This window comes from Athene cunicularia, assembly GCF_003259725.1.
Source record: "Athene cunicularia isolate RWA chromosome 3 unlocalized genomic scaffold, athCun1 chr3_part1, whole genome shotgun sequence".
Lineage (NCBI taxonomy): Eukaryota > Metazoa > Chordata > Aves > Strigiformes > Strigidae > Athene > Athene cunicularia.
The window spans coordinates 1986703-2009474 of NW_020799097.1; the positions used below are offsets into that span (position 1 = coordinate 1986703).

The 22772-nt window shown below is 46.2% G+C and overlaps 1 protein-coding gene across 3 annotated transcripts in view; it reads left to right on the plus strand.

Moving 5' to 3' along the window:
* The window catches only part of EXTL3 (exostosin like glycosyltransferase 3), a 151390-nt gene that overhangs the window by 97812 nt on the left and 30806 nt on the right, over positions 1 to 22772 (plus strand). For 2 of the 3 annotated variants that reach the window (XM_026845270.1, XM_026845271.1), the window contains 2 exons: positions 15124 to 15248; positions 19211 to 21835. In XM_026845270.1, the coding sequence (XP_026701071.1) occupies positions 19688 to 21835 (2148 nt within the window). In that variant the 5' untranslated portion in view covers positions 15124 to 15248; positions 19211 to 19687. Of the gene's footprint in view, positions 1 to 5504; positions 5621 to 15123; positions 15249 to 19210; positions 21836 to 22772 lie in introns of all 3 variants that reach the window. The other variant, XM_026845272.1, reaches the window with a different exon arrangement.

Below are 22772 nucleotides of genomic sequence, written 5' to 3' on the forward strand. Positions count from 1 at the left end.
GGTTATCGGTTCGGCTGAGGGAGTTAGCATAGCGGCATGCTGAGCAGCACTGCTCTGCTCCCTCTGTGGTTTGCCTGGGGCACAGACACATTTGCTCGCTTGGGGCTGTGGAAGGGGGTCTGAGCTTGCCGCAGAGGTGAAGGAAAAGGAGTTTTGTTTCTTATTTGCTTAAGATCTGCTTGGGCCAGACTTCAGAATTAGTGGTGTTCAGCCTGTTTTTGTACCAAAACACTGCAACTGTTCAAACAATTGTTCAGCTGAAATTATTGCATTATTTCTTGCTAAAGCATTATTTGATTTGGCTTGCTGTTTTGTCAAGCCTGGGAAGATAATAGCTTGCTTTAGCCTCTCGCCTTCAGATAGCATGAAAGAAGCTGCTGTCTGGAGGGATGCGCTGCTGCCGTCTGTGAGTTAGAGTCACCGTGGTTTATCTGCATGGTGTAGGACCCATACAGCCTTCGCCTGCTTTCTCCTTTATATCCTGCACCTATTGCTTAGCTGGGTAAGAATTTTGTTTGCTGAAGACATGCCAGGTGCTGGTCTCTTCCCGCTAGATCACAGCTGCTGTTTTCTCTTAGTGCATAACTTGAGTAGCCCATTACAGCTCGGGCCTCGTATCTAGAAGAAAACAAAACAAAAAAAAGGTGGTAAAATGCTTCCAGTGATCTTATCCATGTGCCTGTATGCTGAAATGTAAGGGGGAGAAGTGTTGCTTTTCTGCTGTGTGGTTTTGTGTGGCCTGGCAGGTCCTTCTCATACATGGGGAGAAGAGCAGAACTGCTGCTGAATGGGGAAACTGAGGAATTGAGGTTTTCTTTTGCCTAATTTCGGGTGAATATACTCTGCTATTTGGAGAACGCTGTTTTAAGTGTCACAAGGAAGGGTGTAGACATAGATAAGGCAAAATGGGAAAGATAAAACACAAACTCTTCTGATGTTAGCAATGAGAAGTGCCCCCCCGCCCCGCCCCACATCAGGCAGTAGGGTGCTGACTGTTGTGTATGTGTGTGGTTGCCCTCCACTGGTTGATATTAGAATGACCTCTCTGTATCGGATCTCTTTTAGCCAAATCAGTGTGTTTCTTCAGATTGACTTTGAAGAGTCAGGAGCATTTTAAGTGGAGGGATGAGTTGTTGAGAACTGTTCAGTGCAACTACTCTTCATCTGCAAAGCCACCCTGGGCAAGAAGCAACATCTGAGCTGGTGAAGCAGGAGGAGTTGTCCAGTGCCAAGGGATTTGCAAAAGGAGATTCTGTCACTAAACATGGCCAAGGTTTGCAGAGGGGTGCAGGTGCTCGCAGCAGGGTAGCCAGGGCTTGGAGAGGCTCCAAAACACATGTTGCTGCAAGACACAGCTCTGAGGAATCTGTCATCAAGGCCTGGTGACCCCGTGGGGCATGTCATTCCTCAAAACAGGCTGCACACCCCCCGCCTCCTGGTCTGTTCGGGGAAGTAGGCTTGAGTTATGCATCAGGCTGAGAATTATGTGGCAGTTTTAATTACCAAACTGTTTGCTGACCTTCAGTTTTATGAAAATAATCTAAAAGTGAGTTTATCAGCACTTAAATGCTGTTACAGTGTAGAAGCAGAGGCTTAGAATATTTAAGGGGACTGCATCCAGCACTTGTGATTTCCACTCGGGTGTGTTATACCATGTCCTTGAAGGTTGCTGATATTCACCAAGTCGGATAATCCTGGTCAGCAAAACCAGTGACTTCTGGTTTTGCTTGGTGGTTTTTGTTTTTTTTTTTTTTTTTCCTTTTTTTCCTTCTGGATCAGGACCAGCAAAGTCAGGAAGATAGCCGTGTGCCTCGCAAGACCATATTCAGGGTGAAAACTTGGCTCTGCACTTGAAACAGATTCAAAACGTATATACTAGGAACTATAGATCTTTGTCTTCTATGGATTTTGGCAAGACAGCTGTTAGAGGAAGCTGAAAGGAAAACAAACCTTAGAGGAGCTTTCGAGTTTCATGAAACTCAATAGTTTCACTTCCCAGTAACAACAGAAGACATTTCAAAAAAAAAAAAAAAAAAAAATCCCAAACCTGGTGACACCTAGAATTTAAAGACAGCATCTAATCCATTCTTTTTTCCTCCCACTAAAGCAACCAGATGGGATCTTGTCTGTGATGTGCATGCCTTGTGTAGCTCTCTGCGTGTTGGGTACATGAAAGATTTGAGGAAATGATTGTGTAGTGGTTGAGCAAAAAGATGGCAGCAGAGGAATCCTTAAAAGGATGTCTCTTAAAATGTCTTTTAATATCAGCCCAAGCCATTTCATTTCACAGTGTTGCTCTCGTGAATGTTTTATCACCTCCTACAGGTATTAAAGCTTATGACACCACTAAAGCACCTTGGATTTTAACGTGGAAGTGGTACATGTGTCTTTAATTGAACAGATGTATTCCTCTGTCAAGATGTAAACGTTGGAGAGAAGGAAACACAGTATGCTGGGAGACTTCTCCCTGTCACCAGGTCATGGGTTCAATGAAGAACTTATACAGAGTTACTTCTATTACATGTTACAGCTTTATCTGGTTCAGATAGCTCCAGGAAAACCTTCCACTTTCTCTTTTGGCATTTCTTTGAATCACAGAACAGATCAGGTTGAAAGGGACGTCTGGAGGTCTCTAATCCAGCGTCCTGCTTGGAGTAAAGCTAAGGGCAAATGTCAATGAGGTCACTCAAGGCTTTGGCCTGTTGAGTTTGACCATTGCTGGAGTGGAGGGTCTACCACCTCTCTGGGCTCCTATTCCAGTCATTTGTTTTCCCCTTGTATATCCAGTCATAGGAGACCACATCAAAAACCTTGCTGATGTCAGGGTAATCAATGTCAGCTGCTGTCTGCTCATCTACCAACCTGGGTGCTTGGCTGCCGAAGACAACCAGAGTAGTGAGGTACATGTTGCCCACGATGCATCTGTGCTGTTCCCTATGATGTTCTTGCCCTTCATGGGCAAGATCTGTTCCATCCATCCTTACCTGCAGACTTATGTAGGCAGCTGGGCAGGGTAAGTGCAGCCTTTCTGGTTGCGTCATTGTCCCCTTTATTCCTGTCTCTGAGGTACAAATACTCTCAAGAGCCAGTTTGTGTTGTCAAAGTTTGATGCTTGGAAACTTACTGCAGATAACCTTGGCTTTGTCTTGACTTGGCTGCTCGCAGGCTTTCATTGCTGAAGCTAATAAAGCCTTTACAATTGCTTAGAGACACTTAAAGTTGTTAGTGTTTAAATAAAGGGATTAATTTCAGGCAGCCTTCTGCTAAACTTGTATGTTTGAATTTTGAAAAAGTGTCTTTTCCCTGTGAGGTGTGAACAGGCTCTGAAAACCAGTTAACTTTTATCAGCTAAATGGACTGTAACTCCTTGTGAGGAGCCGCTGAACTCTTTGGCATCGATTTACACTTGCCAGGCGATGGAAACAATTATGTCGGCTTCATGAAGAATAAATAGAGAGGGGTCTTGCACCATGAATATATAGGAAAGTGCGTCAGGAACACCTGCCCTTTAAACCTACTCCTGCTGTTGATTTTATTGATGATTGAGTCGGTATTTTAACATTTCCATGACTTGGTTTCCTTGCCTATAAATGACTTGTGTCTTCCTTTTGGGATATTGAGGACTGCTTGCTATCATGTATAAAATGCTGTCAAGGTAGGGTGCCAAGTGAATACAAACTATTTTATTTTTAGTGCCTTTTGAAATCTTGGACTTTTTGTTCTCCCTTTTTATCTGTCTCTTTCTTTTTAATCACACAAAATGGAAATAAACTCAATCACAGCTGTTGCTGGAGAAGAATCATTAGGCCCATCCAGCTGGCTCTCTCGGGGCCAGCGCAGGATTGTTCCCTACGCTGCATTTCAAAAGTATTTTATCTCCTTTAGTCTTGCGTGTGTGCAGAGTGATGAGCGTCTTTCACTTCTGTCAGCTCTCTTCATTGATCCAAATGGGAAGGGCTATTTTTAGGTGGCTGTAAGTAAACGGACATCAGGCACTGCAGAAAGGGAACTGGATTATTTTTGGAAACCCATCAGCAGCCATTCTGGCAGGTCCTGCTGCAAGTTTTGTCGTCGGTTGGGCTGTCTCAGGTTGTGGTATCAGTTCCTGAGGTTGTGAACCTGGTTTCTAGGGTGTGATTTGCCATCCAAATCTGGAATTAGCAGCTGCTGGAGATTGTCTTGACAGCATCAGTTTATGGGAGTTGATTCCCCCTAAACCAGCCTGGCTTGGAGGTGTGCAGGGTGGTGATTGAGCTGGAGATTTTGGGGCAGAAGATGAGGTCAGTTTAGGGGCAACATGTGACATACACCTCGAGTGGAAACAAGCCCATGGAGACGACCCCACGGTTCAAGCCCTGGATGAATGTGCAGAAGACTTGGCGTCTGTTAGTGGCCGCACAGCAGGTTTTGGTGTGCTCTTGGGCAGTTCGTTTGGGTTTATTCTGCTTCAGTGGATTGCAGAAGGATGACATTTTCTTGGGTTTCCTTAGTCTTTTTTTTTATAAGTGTTTTGGGATAACTTCTGCCTCTCGCTGAATTTGTGCACAGAGCTTGCCGATGCTGCGTGGAGCCATTAGGCACTCCAGTTACTCGGCTGTGAATGTGCGAGTTGGAGTCCGTGGGGGCAGTGACTAAACCTACACCATTGCTGGTTGGAGAGCTTGAAAAGCCCAAACAGAAAACATTGTGTATGTGATTTAGTTGCACATTATCTTCTCTCTCTCTCTCAGCAAAGACCCAAGTCTAATTTCAAAGGTCAGAACATGCTCCCACCTGGGCGTTCCAGGCCTTTTATAGAGCAGTTGAAGGCCATTACCTAAAATTAGCTGGCTGCTTGGGGAAAGCTGATATTAGTTTCGTATTAGGACTCTTTTCAGAGCTCTTGATGATCATTTACTTGATGGGATCCTATTGAAGTTCATGGGTACAAGGTAGAAAATGAAAGACAAATAGCACCCAATACTGCTTCTTGGCTGAGAAGAAAAATCTGGTGGGCACAATTCCTCTTCTTCTTTGGCACAGTTTTTCTAGGGTGATTTTTGATGGTGGTTTGTTTTAGTTTTCTGCAAGGATCTCTAGTGAAGCTTTCCTAGGTAGGCCACTGGACTGCCTTTAGAGTGGGACTTATTTTTATTTTCCTCAAACTTCCTGATGAACCAGACATGCTGGGCAGCACTGGGAGGGGAACACGTGATTCTGAAGCAGGCTTAAATTGTAAAGCACAGACAGATCTGCTAAGCAACAGCATTGACACGTTTAAATAAATCTGCTGTTGAGTAATATAGAGTGACATATTGAGAGCAATTAAAAAAAAAAAAGGAAACTCGGTACAAATTTGGGAAGTGACTGGAACGGAAACAGAACGTAGATGTTAAAGAGGACATTGGATAAAAGAGGGTGAGGTCCACTCCACCAAAGGACCATACTGGAGAACCAGGATGTCCATCAGGAAGTGTGATTCAATAGCAGAAGTGCAAATTTATGCTGAAATTGTCTCTTGGCAGTAGGATCCTTGTATTTCTACTTCTCTGCCAACACTGATGGTTGCAAGGATTGGAAAAATTAACACTGCTTAGCTCAGCAAGGAGCACGTGGTGGGACGTCAGAGGGCTTAGAGAAGGTAAAGTGGCAGGCCTTGTTGCTGTGACTTTTTTTACGGTTGTTCCTTTGGGTCTGTAGTGAGTTGGGTGACAGTCCTGTTGTATCCATCACTGCTGAGGTATGTAACACTGTAGAAGAGGGCACGGACTGACTTAGGAAGGTTTGTATTTGAAGCAGGTGAAAGGAAATCACTCACGGAGCTCAGCTGTGGAACTCACTGCTGCAAGAAGCTGTGATACCAAGCATGGTTTTCTTTTTTTTTTTTTCCTTAACAGTTCAGACTTTGTACGCAATTGATTGCTTAAAAAAAAGTATGTTGATGGGCAGCTTCTCTTCTTCGAGGGCTCATGCAACTCCTGTTTGCTAGTGGTATGGGGAAAATTGTTCCGAATAAGCTGTTCTGTGAGTATGATTTACGAGTATTTTGCACCAAAGCAGCTGGAAATGAGCACTCAGGAGTGAGGCACTGAAGTGGATGGATCATTGGTTTGATCTAATATAGCCATCCTTGTGGTTTTTTATTATTTTTATTGGATTCTATACCGTGGTCAAATTGAGTTGTGAATTTTGTGGCTATCTTAATGACTTTGTTCCAAGCCGATGCCTTCACGTCTGTCTGCATGGCACGCTCGCGGTGGAGTTGGTGGCTGTGTCACTGAGCCCTTCACAGCGTGTGTTCACCGGCAGCTTTCCCAAGCTCTGGGAACGTCTCCCCTTTTCTTGGCTGAGCATCAGGTATTTACTCTGGATACGAGCCGTTTTTGTCCAGTGGATGGCAATAGTTAACTCATGCACTACCCAACCTGTTATGCTGTTAAGCATAAAAAGAAGATAGCTGTGCGGTCCCCCGCAATATTTCTGTGCGATCTGAGCCATTTATGGTTCAAGCCACTGAGATGAGAGTGAGATGGCACAGCATGAGTGATGCTAGGCCTCACTCTTCTGCCCACAATAACCGATATAAATGGCCAGAAGAGATGTTTGTTGCTTCCTTGTCCATTAGGACCTCTCAGCATCTATTTTGCAAATGGTCCCTGAAGCTGGCGTGAGTTGGAAACGGTCTGATCTTTGGGATGATGGCTGGGAGACAGCAGCTTGTGTTGGAAGAGATTGCTTCGTCTGCATGAGCATTGTGCTGGCATTGGGTCCCGCTGCCCGTTTCTGAGCTGCTCCAAGGACATTTGGCCCCACTTATCCAGCAAAAATAGCTGTTGTGTGTTGGAGATTTCTGCCTGGAGTATTTTTAAGCCTGGTGCGTCCTTGCCAAAGTAGCTTCAGCCTTCCCAAATGTACCCCCTCTGCTAACATTTGGATTCTCTTCACCTTCTGTTGTGAACGGGCAGGTGGGACTGCGCATGGTGAGGATTACTTGGGCAATCTCTGAAGTGCAGAGAGTATCCACAATATCCAGGGCACACAGTTTCTCTGGGCTGTGAAAATGTGGTAGCGACGTTAACTATTCAGAGCCCTGCACATCCTGCTGTCAATCCAGGGAAACTGTTAAGCTATCAACTTTGCAGAAACTTGGCTGGTTTAAGCTGCTCAGTGCTAGCACCAGTCTCACCACTCATTGCAGTGGGTGAATAGCTAAAGCGTTTGGATTATATGATTACATCAGACAGATTGTTTCAAAGCCACAAGGTATTTAGCTGGCCTGTGTGTTCGATACCCAGTTAATAAGGATTTCTTTAAAAAGACACTGTTTCTTAGCATTAGATTTTCTTTAATGTTGTCAGAGTGTTCTAATAAAATGGGACTTTGGCATCTGGTCTTATCTCTTAGTCTTCCAATAACTGTTGAATCCATCAGCTGCATTCACTCGGATTGGAGGGGTAGAGCTCACCAAAGCATTAACTCCCTATAAATATCCTGGAAATAGGAAACTGAGGCTGTCTATGGGGTACTGGAGAGCCCCATGGAAGATTGAAGGCATCAAAGAGTCAGTGTTCAGGCTTCACTTGTGCTGGTGTTCCCAGAAGCACTTGCTGGGGCTACACTGAGACAACAGATGATATTTTTCTCGAAGTACAGTGCTGAGCGTCACAGGGGGCGTTATAAGTGCCTGACTAAATTAATAATCATTCCAGCTGTTTCTCCAGCTAGCTAACAGGACACCATTAGATTCAGGAGAGCAGCTGGGAAGCGGCTTCAGACCAGGCTCTGTGCTTGACAGGTTTTTGGTTTCAAAGGCAGAGGATTTAGAGGGGAAAAAAAACCCAAAACACCCAACAACCAACTCACACAAGGAGTCATGCTTTGGTGCCCCAGCTTGGAAAGCAGCGCTGAAGCTAAAAGCTCTATTAGTGGGTTTCAATTTACTCAGGCTGAATCCTTCCCCGAGGATTGCTCATGTTCTGTGGAATTACAGGGTTTGGTGTGATAATGTTTTCTCCCTTATTGCTCCCTTTTGCACTTCCTCGGTGTGAGCAGGCAAAGCAGCAAAGCTCTTGCAGAGACTGGAGAGGCGTGAGAGCACTCAAGGGTTTGCATGGGAGTGCAGCTCTGTTAGACCAGGAGTTGTGCGGGCACGGCAAGATGTGGTCTAAGGAGGCTTCAGAAATAATAAATATCAACAGAAGAAACCAGTGCTGGGTGTCTGCCTTCAAACTGCTGGTCTCTGGGTGACCTGCTGCAAGGAAGGAGGGTGGAGATGGGGCACAGGGAAGCACGAAGGAGAACAGGGATGAACTAAACTGATGGGCTGACAGCACTCATCTGTGGAGGGTGCAGAAGACACAGTGAGATGCTGAGGTTGTGGGAGAGGGAGAACAGGAGAGACCCAAAGGGGGGAAAGTGGGATTTGGACACTGGAGGAAAGGTGGTGAGAGAAGGGCAGGGAAAATGATCTCAGCAGCTGCATTTTGCGTGGCTACTCCTGTATCCTGCAGCTGTTCATTAGAAATTCTGTTTATGCCACAGGGAGTTTTGGAGTCTCTGAAGCTGACACAGTTTTAATAGACAAAGACATTTTGAGTGCAGCACATCTGCTCCGGGATGCTAAGGAACAGGCTCCATGCGGCAGTGCCATTGGTTGAAGCATTACATCGTGCTTTTTTTATTTTAAGACCTCCTCTCTTTTTATCTTAAAAAATAATTTTTGAGGTCAAAAGAAATGCTGTGCTTGCTCCTTAAGTTTGCAGCCCTTAAACATTCCTGCTGTACTCTTCCTAATATCCCTGAGTTCCCAGCCCTGAGAGTTAGTAGAGTTGCCTTTTCCTCTGAAGGATCCTAAGGCATTTCACAAAAGTGGCCATTGTGGAGGTGTGAAGCAATGGTTCAGTCAAGGATACGCTGCATAACACGTGACGATGCAAAAAAATGCCATCGTGAGTATGACATCTGACTTGTGCTTCCCAGAGTATGGAGGGTTGCTGATGCCTCCCGAGCCCCAGGTGTGAGCTGGGAACTGGAAGTTTCCACATAAAATTAAATAATATGTGAATTATGTAAATGACCAGAATTTCATAAAACTAGGGTGTTTGGCTGTTCAAGGTTTTGGTGGGGTTTTCTCCTGTTAAGTTTCAGATCTTAGGAAACACTAAAAGGGAACCAGCTGGCTTGGACTGCATCTCGCCCAGGCTGCAGCAGTGAAGTTGTGTTGGGACCCTCAGCACGGGCACAAGCTTGGGGCTGGAGGGAGCAGAGGCCTCCTTTGCTTCTCTGATGAGCTGATAGCACGCTGCATTAGCGAAAATTTGGTGAGTGGATATATTAAACTGATCAACCTATTTCTGGGCAGATTCAATCTAACCCGTAGCTTAACTTTTATAGCCTGAGGCTTTCCAAAACCCATCTAATCTTGCTCAGTGATTGAATCTACTTTGTGCAGGTGAGAAGATAATTCTTTCCTGCACCTCCAACTTTGGCCAAGTTTCTTTTGATTCCTTTTTCCCCGACCTCTCTCTTAGGCCTTCATTAAACAGGACAGCGTAACTTTTCCCTTCCTAACTGGTCTGTTATTACTAATCTGTCCCCCCCATGTTTTCTGTGTTTTTTCTACCTACCTGTTATGATAGGAGCTATGCTGGACACAAGCTGAGTAGTTTGCTGTTTCCCATCCTGCCTTTTCCAGGGACTGGGTGGTGTTAGTCTTCTCCAGCTATGCAGCTTGAGACTAGGTTGTTTATGTTTCTTTATGATATCTTGCAAGTGAAGCTCAGGGCACCAGTGACAAAGCAGCGCACAGCGTGTGTCAAATTATCCAGCATTTCAAATCCAAGCAACGACTTCGCTTTGTAGAAATTTAATTATTATGCATTCTGCTAGTGCTTATCTTCTATCATACACTCTTCTGATGGTTAATAACTTTGTTAAGCACACCCACAAGCTTCAGGCACTGCGTTTCGTTCTCTCTGTGTATTTTGAAGTGACATATTTGGCCGCTCTCACGTCTGCACATCCTAACCTGTATAGTGCAAGTGTCCTGCACAGCCTTTCATTAGCTGGACTGCAAACATCTGGTTTGTTAGGCCGGCTTAAGTCACCTGGTCAGGTTCCTTTTTGCTTTGCATGACCATAGTAATTAGCTTTTATTTCTTTATTTCAGCCATCATAACGTTGCTTTAGCTGGCAGAGATCTTACGCCAGCAGCATTTTTACAACAAGGATGCTACACGCCGCATCGCTTCCTGCCAGCACGTAGGTACCTTGTGCAGGAGGGAGGTCTGTAGGTACACTTCATGGTACTCCGAGTGTTTTAAGGGTAGGCCATGCCCTGGGGAGCTTACAGGTTAAACAGATGGGGAGAGGAATGGCCAGACAGGCACGTTCACTGTGGCTCAGTTCACCACTGAGCTGGGGCTTTAGAAAAGGCTTGCCAAGGTGCAGTGCTGGGTTGATGAGTGAAAGGAGCTTCTAGGGGGTCCAAGAAAGAAACAGGAGGTAAACACTGGGTGTTACAACTCCAAAGGACCAGTAAAGCTGTGGGCATTTGTGTGGTGGGGGAGGAAGAAGCTGAACAGTCATCGACTTTTCTAAGAAGGTTAGAAAAAGAAGAGACTGACCTTAGATTTATTTTTATCCCATGGCTGACCTTAGGCTTAACTATCCTTCTTTACTAAGACAGGGACAGGACAGCCTGCTCTCCACTCCATCCTCGTCCGGGCTTGATTTTTATTGGAGGTGTGTTTTCTCCAAAGCAGTTATTGTGATTCCATCTCTCTGTGCAGAGTGCTTTTCCACTCTGGTATGTGGCCAAATCTACACGAGTCTTCACATTCCAAAGCCTACGCGTGCACAGGCGCTACCAGCTACTGGTATAACAGCAGTAGTGGGGTTAGGACAGCTTTTACACAAGCCTAGCAGAGGTGGTGACATGTTGTGTGGGACGGTGACATCTTTCTCCTAAAACTTCTTCAGATGGTGAACATGCAGATTAGTTGAGCCACTGGATTCGTGCTGTGTTGAACGCCTGTGAGTGCAGCAGAAAAGCATTTAATGTCCCTCACCTAATTGGGTCTCAGGTGCCTGGTAATGAGAGGGGTTTATACCCATAGGACCCCATCTGAAGCTAGTCCAAATTAATAGAGTCCTGGCAATAGTTGTGTTTGTGCATCCGTATTTCTAACTTGCATTGTAATGAACTGTGTTGGAAAAGAACCCACCTGCTTTATCAATATGGGTGATTACGGCACGTCAGGTAATTTAGTTATTTGGCATGATCGATCGGGCTGTCTGAAACAGAGCGGCCTCCACTTACGTAGTGATGAAGTGTTCTCCAAAAAGTGCAGAAGGCCGTCAGCTTGCTAATGAGACTTGTGTGCAGCTGCCCGCCCCGTGCATCAAAGGCTTTTCTGAGAGGAGAGGAAAGGCTGGTGTTAGACACACAGCAGCACAGATACAAAGGGGAAGATTGGGAGCGAGTGAAAGAGCGATGCCAGGGAGGGAAGGTACATTTGGAGCTGGTTAGCCTGGTTGATTTGGTCACGTAGCACTGATGAATGTAATGGCCCTGCACCTTGCTTGCATGTAGCAGTCGGGGTTTTCTGGTTTCTGTAGCTTTTCTGGGGGTGTAAACTTTCTGACGTGCCTGGGTCGTGCAGACTGACTGCTGACCTGTCCCCTTGCCTGCTGAATTCTTCAAGAAGCCACCCACATGATTTGTGCTTGTTAGAGGCTCCTAAGTGGAGATGCTCCATCTCCAGAACTGGCTTCTTTTCTGTGTGTGGGAAATGGGGCAAACTTTCCAGAAAACCCACAGAGACAGGTTATTTTCCATAGTGACCCACCCTACTAAGCAGGATGCTGTTAAACACTGTGTGTGTTTCTGTGCTCTTTGGGCAATGTTTCCTTTTTTCTTTTAACTTATCCAAGACAAAGAAAACTTTAAATTTATGCTTAAGTATGACCTGAAGCATCTATTAGAAAGCAGGAGCCTGAATTCTGCCACATTTATTTGCTGCTGAGGAGGTGGTGACAATGGTGTTTTAGGGAGGTGAGAGAGGTTTGCATTTCTGCCTCGGGGAATATAATGTGCCTGAGCTATCTAGGGCTGAAAACAACAAAGAAAAGCAAGGACCTGAGCTGCCTCTCAAAGTCAGTGTTTGGAAAGCCAGCCCTCTCCTCCTGTCTGGAGTTGACCTCTGCCCGCTTCTCTCATACGATGCGAAACGCTTGGCTCTTCAGTGTGGTTTTACCTCAAGACAGTTCTTCATTAATCGCTTCGAGGCAAAGGCAAAAAGAGCCTTTCCCTCCTCCCACACCTTACCTATCCCATTTAGCAGCGAGCAGATCAGCCACGCACCTACTCCTTGAGTAGCTTGTGCCACTGCGCACAACGGAGCGAAGTACCTGCTTCCTCAGTTTGCTTCCTGCTTCCCCCGAAAAAATCTTTCAACGCTTTGTAAACAGGAACACAGCAAGCAGCACAACATCAGCTTTCTTGTAAAGCTCTGCCCTGCGGTCCCTTGCTCTGCGATTTGGGGAGGGGGGGAGGGAATTGCATCAAGGGTGCTCTGCTGTTTGGTACTGCAGAATATAAAAAGATTTGCTCATAAGCTGGCTATTTCTTTGTGCAGAGAAGTGTTGCTTGTGTGCAGGCTGGAAGAATAAATAAAACAATATGGCTTGTTTATTACCAGAGAACAACACTAAATAATAAATTTAAGAACTAAAAGCTCAATATGTAAAGTAGATTTTTGCAATGCATTATGCAAAAAGCGAGAAGGCACCAGAGAAGGAAACTGCTGGAAAAAGGCAGGCTAGGAAGATGGACGATCTTGTGGACAGGACAATTAGATGTAAAGTGAATCCCAAGCTGGTGCAGCTTCTAGGGTGTACCCAGGCAAGTTGTTTCTCCGTACCTCCATTACCTGCTCTCTGAGAACTGGATGAGGTTTTACTATCTTAAGGATTTAATCAGAACAAATGAACGTTCACAAACCACTCTGTTAACCTCAACTGAGGAGCATGACAGACCTTTGCAGAGGGCAAAGCAGGCAGGTTTCTGGATGCACTTCAGGGAGAGATTTCTGTAGCTTTTGCTTGCCACAATACCGAACATCATCTGGAGTGTGCTCTTGTCCCTGTGCTCCAGATGGGGAAAAAAAGCTGTGAGCCAGACTGTCAGTTCTTCACTTGTCTGCCTTGAAGCAGTTTGAGTTCACCTTTTGCTTTATAAAGAGGAAGAATGGGTCATGGAGGTTGTGTGATTTCCACCCCCCCACCCCCCGCGTGCTGGGGAGAGGCAATGTTAGAGCTGGGGGCAGACCCAGGACATCTTCACTCCAGGTTTCTGCTCACATTTCTGAATTAACTGCCACCTGAGAGCCCAGGCAGAGCATCATACAATCATTTAGGTTGCAAGGGACTTCTGGAGGTCTCTGAATCTGGGCATTGTCCAGAGAAGTTCTATGGATCTTTTGGCCTCCTATCCCAAGGGTTGGCTTTGGCTAAGCGGGTAGTGGCCAGAGCTGCGGTTTAAGGGCACTCCCCACCTCATGTGTTTTTTCATTCTGCCTGTGCTGAAGCCCTGGAAGATCTGTTTGCTGTCATCACAGACAGATTTTAGGGTTGCAGGTAGTCTGTAGGAGGAACCCACACTCCCAGTCCTTCCTGTCCTCTTCTTCCTGCTCTCAGCCTGGATGGCCAGTTCCCAGTTCTCCCTCCCTTCTTTCTTTCCTTTCTGTGGTGATGAAGCAGCTCAACTTCCATCCTTGAGAGAGCAGCACTCTGTTTTACCTCCACATCTGTGACTGTCAGCTCCATCATCTCTTCTGGGTATCAATTTCCCTGTTCACGAGCATTAGCTCCCAGTAGCACCACCAGAAGTACACACACATGTGCATCTTGGGATCTTGAGCCTGTTGGGGTTTTATCAGATGCTGCTGCTGCTGAAGAGCAGCTAAGGGAACTGAGGAGGTTTAGTCTGGAGAAGAGGATGCTGAGGGGAGACCTCCTGGCCCTCTGCAACTCCCTGCCAGGAGGGGGCAGAGAGGGGGGATGAGTCTCTGGAGCCAAGGCCCCAGCGCCAGGCCCCGAGGGAATGGCCTCAAGCTGCCCAGGGCAGGGTCAGGCTGGCTCTGAGGAAGGATTTCTGTGCAGAAGGGGCTGTTGGGCGTTGGAATGGGCTGCCCAGGGCAGGGGGGAGTCCCCGGGATCCCTGGAGGGGTTGAAGAGTCGGGCTGAGCCAGCGCTGAGGGATCTGGGGGAGTTGGGAACGGTCAGGGGGAGGGTCATGGTGGGGCTGGAGGAGCTTCAGGGGCTTTTCCAACCGAGATAATCCTGTGATAGCCAGTGTCTTGTTGTCTGGAACCTGTTCCCACACAAGCAGCACAGGGAAAGTGTAGAAGTACAGGGCGAACACACATGATACTTCCCCTAAGATCGTTCAGCCGCTGCCTTCTTCAGCATACGTGGCTTCCTGGTGTTGCTGGAGCGAGCACATGCAGGGGCTCTCTTGGAGGTTTTTTTCCAGGACCCCTTTACCCTGCCCAGCTGCGGATGGGGAGCATGGATGGAAGCAGCTTTGGCTTCGTGTGGAGCTGCAAATGTGCTGAATGTTCCTCGGTTTAGATAAAAGCTTCTTAAAGCCGGGGATGCAGTTTATCCTACAGATTACAAGACCTTTTACGGCCTGGGCGTGTAGCAGTGTTGATCTTAGCCTAGGAGGATTCCTCTGTACCTGTGAGCTCTCGAGATGGTACAAATCCCTCATGATGATCCCTAAGGCTGTAGCATGCAAAGCATTTCAGAGTGAATTTTCCATCTGCTCCTTTTAAAGATCTGCTCTCAAACGTACCTTAAAGCACACACCTAATAGATTTATTCTCCTTGTTCAACTGCTCCTGTTCCCAAAGCGATCGGAGATTTGGGTTGTAATCCTTTCCTTTGAGAGCATTAGGAAGTAGAAAGTTACCACTGCTGAAGGGCTACGTGTGTTTGTTTCTTTTCCATTTCACCAGAATCCCTGTTCTAAAGGGGGTTGGAATATGCTGTATTTTCTTTGTTAAGTAGAATTTTCTGCTTCTCCTTTACAAAAAAAAAAAAGTGATTTTTTTTAAATTTATTTTATTTCATTTTTAGTGCTTGTGAAAGAGACCTGGCAATAGGAACTGTCTATTCAAGACTGGACAGGTGAAGCACAGGAGCCACTAACACGCACTCTCTGACATCCCTCGCCGTCCGTCAGGAGGGAGCCTGTGTGACAGGTGGGTACGGTGCTTCGTTCTCCAGGGAGAGCGCCAGCACAGCACAAAGTTTGTGGAGGTAACATAGCAACAATAACACTGCAGGCACATCATTTGATGAAGAAAGAGAGCAAGGACAAATAGGGGTACGTACAGACAGAGTTTGGGAGGTCTTAATTTAGGATCTCTGTGGATTTTCTTTCTGGAAAGCGCACTGCAGTCTGTGCCTAATAGTTATTTATTGCTGTGCTAGGCTCTGGAGGACTGTTAAGTTTAAAATTTCCAGGCTCTGTTCACAAATACACTGAGAAAGGAACAATATTTCCCTAATTTTATAGGGCGATGGACAAAAGGAGGTGTAAGTGGGGAGGAATAGGTGTGCTCAGGTGTTTGCAGAAGGACCTCGGTGACAGAACATTGGCAGAGTATTGACTCCACGGACATCCACAGATCAGACCAGCCTGGCTGTTTCTACTAGAAAGGCAGAATGAGGGAGAACCTCAGGCATTCCCATAACTTCACTGGCACGGGGAATGCCTACTGTGGAGTTGAGGAAAGCTGAGAATGCAGCCTGAGACTTGAACTAAGATGTGGCAATGTGCTCAAACAGCAGTTCAGTCTCGCAGCCCTGTGCTGTGCGAGAAGGAACTGCACCATGCAAACCTGTCGTGCCCAAGTCGGTCAGGTTGGCACTGGGGAAGAGGCTCTGGTAATTATTGAGCTTCTGATTTCCTAAGAGCTCTTCCTGCCTCTTTTTTTTTTTGTGTGTGGTGTGTGTAAATTAGATCTATCAGGCAGCGACATCATGTTATCATGTCAGAAAGGCTTTCTCAGTGTGGGACTCGATCAGTTTAAAGAACTAAATAGTATTTGAGAGTGAGAGAAATGAGTTGGCTGGAAAACCCAGCAAACTAACTTGTTTCTCTTCCTCCCAAACTTCTTTTTGGGAACTATAGAAAGTAACAGCCTTTTTCCCCAGGGCTACTTATTGCTCTTAAATACACCACTGAAGTCTCTCTTGGTAAAACCACAGATTAGGTTTTTACTTTACTTTTTTTTTTTTTTTTTTTTTTTTTTTTTTTTTTTTTTTTTTCCTTGAAGTCCTAATAACAATGTGTTACAACCTCAGGCTCTATCGAGTTGATGAGGAATAAAGTCTTAGTAATGAAGAAGAGTCTGAGAGTGTGTCTAAAGTGCTTGCCTTATCGCCAGCACATATTTCATACTGACAGTCAATACTTTTAACTGATCCTAAGCCACGTGTGTTGCATTTTAAATGCCTCCCCAGCCTGCTCTGGTCTTTCCCGCATGGTCTCTTCCAGACTAGTGTCAGAGTCAGTCTGTCAGCTTCTGGTTTCTGAGCACAGGGATTTTTAAAATTCACAGCCCATGTTTTTAGGTCAGGAGGATAAAGTTTGTTCTGTGTCAACTGAGTGGAAGGGCCAGAGGAGCCACTGGAAGGATTAGGTGTCAGAACAGCTGCAGAGGATCATGTGCAAGAGTGATGGATTTAGCTTCTCAAGGACCCCAGTTGCCATTTTAGGGAGTCCAGTTTGCCATTTTATTACTGTTTAGGGCTCATAAAGGGACAAATCAAATACAAAGGAACAAAATTTAGATGGAATCTCAGCTGATAACCTTTGGGACTGCCTCTACTGCCTGTGGGGCAACTGTTTTCTCAGGCCAGTCTGAAGCAACATGTCCACGTGCCTCCTTATTTGTTCCTGGCCGCATTTATGATCACTTGTTTCAGTGTTGTCTCAACACCTTGCAGGATTTGACCGCAACTTACCCCTTGGCACCCCCAAACAAAACAAAAAAACCCAGCAGAGCTTGTTTTCCCACGCGTGCCTTGAAGTTAAGCTGTTTTTTAGATTCGCTGATGTTCCAGTGAGTATGTGCTTTTGGTATTTCCCTCAGGAAAAGGATTAATAGGGCAGCTCTCGTCTCCTGGCTAGCTGTTTGCAGAGAACTCCTAGCAGTTCTAGGATCTTTGCAGCCCCTGTGAGACCATGTTGAAATAGCAGGGACTGACCCACGGGGGCACAAACACGACAGTGACGGCATGAGCTTCGTTTCCTGGGGAGAGCTTAAAAAGGGGGAAAAAGAAAGAAAAATAGACTTTAAAAGCTTTTTAAATTTTTATTATTTTTGCCTTCAGTTGCCTGGTTTGTACACTGGTGCATGCTAAAACCTTCCTGTTGTGTAGCAGCGGTCCCAGAGGCACGATGCAAGTGTGCTGCTGTCGCCAGGGCTCCCTGTGCCTGACTGACAGCCCTGGGGATTTACATTCATCACCAACCTCTCGCCCAGCCCGGGCAAATGCAAGTTGGAGTACAGAGAATAGTGTTAAAATGTCCTGCCAGCAGAGCTGAAGCCTCCCCCATCTGCCCACAGCGACTTTGCTGCCAAGATTCAAGAAAGCTGATTTAGCCTTTTGCTGACTTTTTAGCCCTTTTATCTTCCCGGCCTTCTGAGATTTACGCCAGTGCCGTTTGCCAAACAACATTATGAATTTAAAATTTGCCTTGTTTTTAAGTGTCCATACTGCTGTGCATCTCAGTTGGGGGTCAGGTTTGGGGGGATTCTCATTGAATTGTGGGGCGTTGATGTTACGGACAACAAATGGCCTTGTAACAAAATAGGCCTAGGAATTGTGCTTTGTTGTTCCACTTGTTTCCCCTTTCATTATGATTTTTCCTGGTTAAAATCAGATCTTCCATTTATTTTTTCTGACACACGTTTGTGTACTACACTGAAAATCATTCCTGACTTTTTTCTGCTCCTTTAAGGTGAACTCCTGTTTCGCTTTGGCCCGTTTCCAGATCTCTGTTTCAGCTGAGATTTGCTTCCTCGTCGCCTTTCTGCTAATTCTTGATGAGTAGATGAGAGGAGTATTAAATAGATTTAGTGAAAAATGACCGTCACCAGTGTAGATGACTTTTCTCTAATTAAAAATTGAAGCGGAAATGAATAAGCTTCTCTTGAGGCTGTGCAAGAGTCAACACTAAGCCCAGCACTATATTCATCAGTGATGTGGGAAGTCCAGTGTATGAAAGAATATCCCAGAAACTTAGGTACCTCGGAGGATGCTAATAAAAGGGAAGGGAGAGTTTCTGGTGGCAGCATATTCACACGGCCTAGATTTAAATCTGTTGACATAGACCAACGACTCAGAGCTGAATTTGCCATGTCCTTGATTTCCATGCCCATGCTAGGTAGGCATTCAGTGCTGTAGCAGAGTTTTCCAAGCAAAAAGGCACGTCTAAGCAAGCTGATGCTGCTTGGGTGGTGTGGTACCCAGCAGATCCTAACTTGGGCGTCTTTGTTTTGATGTACAGTGTAGCCTTTTCCAGTTTTGACCAGAAATTCTCTACTACGCAGCCAGCTGGTGGAGGTAATCGTAACCAACACGAGTACGTTCCCTGTAAACTTTCCCTTGCAATGAATCAAAAATTTCCAGCAGGAAATGAAAGCAAAACACTTCATCTAAAAATTCCTCATCAGCTCGAGTCACTAGACCAGAACAATAGCGATTACACTCATTTATGCAGTAGAAATTCACAACACTGCTGTGTCCCAGGATCACAACATGCCATTAAAAGGCGGGTGGAGAGAGCAGGTGTACATTAATATCTCCATTTTGTACACGAGGAGACAGGGGCTTGCAGATGTTAGGGCAGCTCCTGCAAAGTTATGCAGCAAGACAGAGGCAGAAAGAGGAAACCAGATCCACGGGCTGTGTTTTTTTCTGGTCTGGCCACCAAAGCATCCAACCCTAACGAAAAGCAGAGTGCCCAGAGAAGGCCATGTGAATTCCATCGCTTTCTTAGGTTTACTGGTATTAACCCCGGAGGTTTTAGACATGTATGAAGGTTGTTCTTTTGCGGAGAGGACGGTTGCTTTTAAAAACCAGCAACGTCTTAGGTCACTAGGGGGTCATTTTGTTTGCATTGTCTGAATCTATGATTGTTCCCTTGTAGGAATGGCAGAGCATCAGCCGCGCAGCAGCGATGAGAGAGACTGACATTCGTACGAGTCTCTTCTGGCTCCTTCTCCACAATGGCTGGTGCCTCTGCATATTCATTGGATGGTAATGCAGGATGTCAAGAGCAGCAGTAGAGTTTGGCTTGATCCCATTGTGTTTTTCTTCTGCCGGTTGAGACTTTGAATCACCATGACAACGCTGTGACACTTCCAGCAAAGGTTGCCCACAGACCAGGGGTGGGCTGGGGGTGGGTGAGAAGGTCAATGATTAAGTCTAACAGGATCAAAAGTTGCGCCTGCAGCAAAACGACTGTAGAAAAGCCGTCAGCACGACAAGAAGATGAAATTCCCCTTCTATTGGCTTCTCGTTAAGCAGGCACAATAACATTTTTTTTCGAGAGACTCGCTATAAAAACTCTTTTGGTTATGGCTACTGATCCAACGTGATTGGGCACGCAGCGACTTTTGAACTCATGACTGGATATACGATGTTGCGGAATGGGGGAGTGGGGAACGGAGGCCAGCCGTGGATGTTGAGATGGTCCAGTCGGATCCGCCTCACCTGGCTTAGTTTCACCCTCTTCATTATCCTCGTCTTCTTTCCCCTCATTGCCCACTACTACCTAACTACCATCGATGACGCGGACGATGCCGGCAAGCGCATCTTTGGCCCTCGGACCGGCAACGAGCTGTGCGAGGTGAAGCATGTGCAAGACCTGTGCCGCATCCGCGAGTCGGTCAGCGAGGAGCTGCTCCAGCTGGAGGCCAAGCGGCAGGAGCTCAACAGCGAGATCGCCAAGCTCAACTTAAAGATCGAGGCCTGCAAAAAGAGCATTGAAAATGCCAAGCAGGACCTACTGCAGTTGAAGAACGTCATCAGCCAGACCGAGCATTCCTACAAAGAGCTGATGGCTCAGAACCAGCCCAAGCTCTCCTTGCCCATCCGGCTGCTGCCAGACAAAGATGATGTGACCTTCCCCCTGCCAAAATCCAACAGGAACTGCAGACTACACAACTGCTTTGACTACTCGCGCTGCCCCTTGACATCTGGCTTTCCAGTCTATGTCTACAACAGTGACGATTACCCTTTTGGTAGTTCCTTAGACCCTTTAATCAAACAAGCCTTTGAGGCAACTGTCAGAACTAATGTTTATGTTACTGAAAATGCAAATATTGCTTGTGTGTATATAATTTTAGTGGGGGAAATGCAAGAGCCTGTAATGCCAAAACCTACTGAACTAGAGCAACAGTTGCACTCTTTGCCATATTGGAGGACTGATGGACATAACCATCTCATCATCAATTTATCAAGGAAATCAGAAACTCAGAACTTCATTTACAACATCAGCACTGGGCGGGCCATGATTGCCCAGTCCACCTTTTACGATGTGCAGTATCGACCAGGGTTTGATATTGTGGTATCGCCCCTGGTCCACGCTATGTCTGAACCGAATTTCCTAGAAATCCCACCCCAGGTGCCAGTCAAGCGTAAATACCTGTTTAGTTTCCAGGGGGAGAAGATCGAGTCTCTCAGATCTAGCTTGCAAGAGGTTCGCTCTTTCGAAGAGGAGATAGAAGGCAATGCCCCAGCTGACTACGACGATCGGATCATCACCACCTTGAAGGCTGTTCAGGACAGCAAGTTGGACTTTGTTTTGGTGGAGTTTACATGTAAGAACCAGCCTAAGGCGAGTCTGCCCACTGAGTGGGCTCTGTGTGGAGAAAGGGATGACAGACTAGAGCTACTGAAGCTATCTACTTTTGCACTGATAATCACCCCAGGGGACACCCATTTAGTGATCTCCGCCGGGTGTGCCATGAGACTGTTTGAGGCTCTGGAAGTTGGAGCCATCCCGGTGGTTCTCGGAGAGCAAGTTCAGCTACCCTATAATGATGTGATCCGGTGGAACGAGGCAGCCTTAATTATACCAAAGCCACGTATCACAGAAGTGCACTTTCTTCTGAGAAGCATTTCTGACAACGATCTCCTTGCCATGAGGAGGCAGGGCCGCTTCTTGTGGGAGACCTACTTCTCCACCTCCGACAACGTGTTCAGCACAGTCTTAGCTATCATAAGGACTCGAATCCAAATCCCAGCTGCTCCTATCCGAGAAGAAACCGCTGTGGAGATTCCCCACCGGTCTGGCAAAGCTGCTGGTACAGACCCCAATATGGCAGACAACGGTGACCTGGACTTGGGGCCTGTGGAAACAGAACCACCCTATGCATCTCCCAAATATCTCCGCAATTTCACCCTCACTGCAATGGACATCTACCGGAATTGGAATTCTGCTCCAGGGCCTTTCCACCTCTTCCCCTATACTCCCTTCGACCCTGTTTTACCATCAGAAGCAAAATTTTTGGGGTCTGGGACTGGATTTCGACCAATTGGTGGAGGAGCAGGTGGCTCTGGGAAGGAGTTCCAGGCTGCTTTGGGTGGCAACGTCCCCCGGGAGCAGTTCACAGTAGTGATGTTGACTTACGAGCGGGAGGAAGTGTTGATGAACTCCCTAGAAAGGCTCAATGGTCTCCCATACTTAAATAAAGTTGTGGTAGTGTGGAACTCTCCCAAGCTTCCCTCTGAGGATCTCTTGTGGCCAGACATTGGCGTCCCAATCATGGTAAGAGAAAGTTGTAGCTACTACGGTCTTGCTTCCTGGTGGGGTATTTGTACATTAGAGTTGGTCGTAGCTCTTCTGTAGCGTGTCAGCTCAGCTTAAGTCATCTAGGACAGCATTCGTCTCATGTGGTTGTAGATGTCTGTACCTGATCTGGGTGCTTTCTCATCGGAGAAAAACAGGGAGATTACAGGTATGACTCATCTGACCCATTTTAGGTGTTTTCATGAGAATGCTGTGGCTCCTGCTCTAGAAACGCTGTTTTCTTTCCCCTGGCTTTGAAGGGAGGCTGATGTTCAGAGGTGGATGCCTGTGCTCAGTGGATGCCTGAACTTAGACGAGATGAATTGCTGTTGTGAGAGAATTCGTTCGGTGGCCTTTGGGTTATGAAATACAGGAGCTGTTAACGCAGGAGAGCTTAAATTGTAAAAATACGGGATCTTTAGAGGTGCCAGGTATTTAGCACTCAGGAAAGAGTAATTGCTTGTATGGAGCCTGATACGAATCTCAGGGCTTAAAGCTAGAGATTCTTGCTTATTGGAAATCTTTGCTTAGGCTCCCGAAGTGTCACACTGTAAGGACAGTTGGCACCTTATAAATACCTAAGTAGCAACTGTTTCTGCACTTCACCAGATAAATCTTTTATAGAAAGAGGGACCCACTGAAGCTGTGCCTGTTTCAAGGGCCTCAAAAGTCATTTATCACTTGATATTACAGGGGATGGCAGCAATGGAAATACAAGCCAAGGCCAACATGACCGTAAGAGCTTCCATGCTCCAAAGGTTGTGACTGAGTTTTGCTTAGGTTTGGGTTGAATATTTTTTTGCCCGGCCGAACTGAAGAAGTGACACCTTCAAGGGCCAACATTAATTTTCATGCCCAGCTACTCACTTGCATATTGGCAGTGTTGCTTGTAAAGAGTTAATTCTCCCTAAATTAT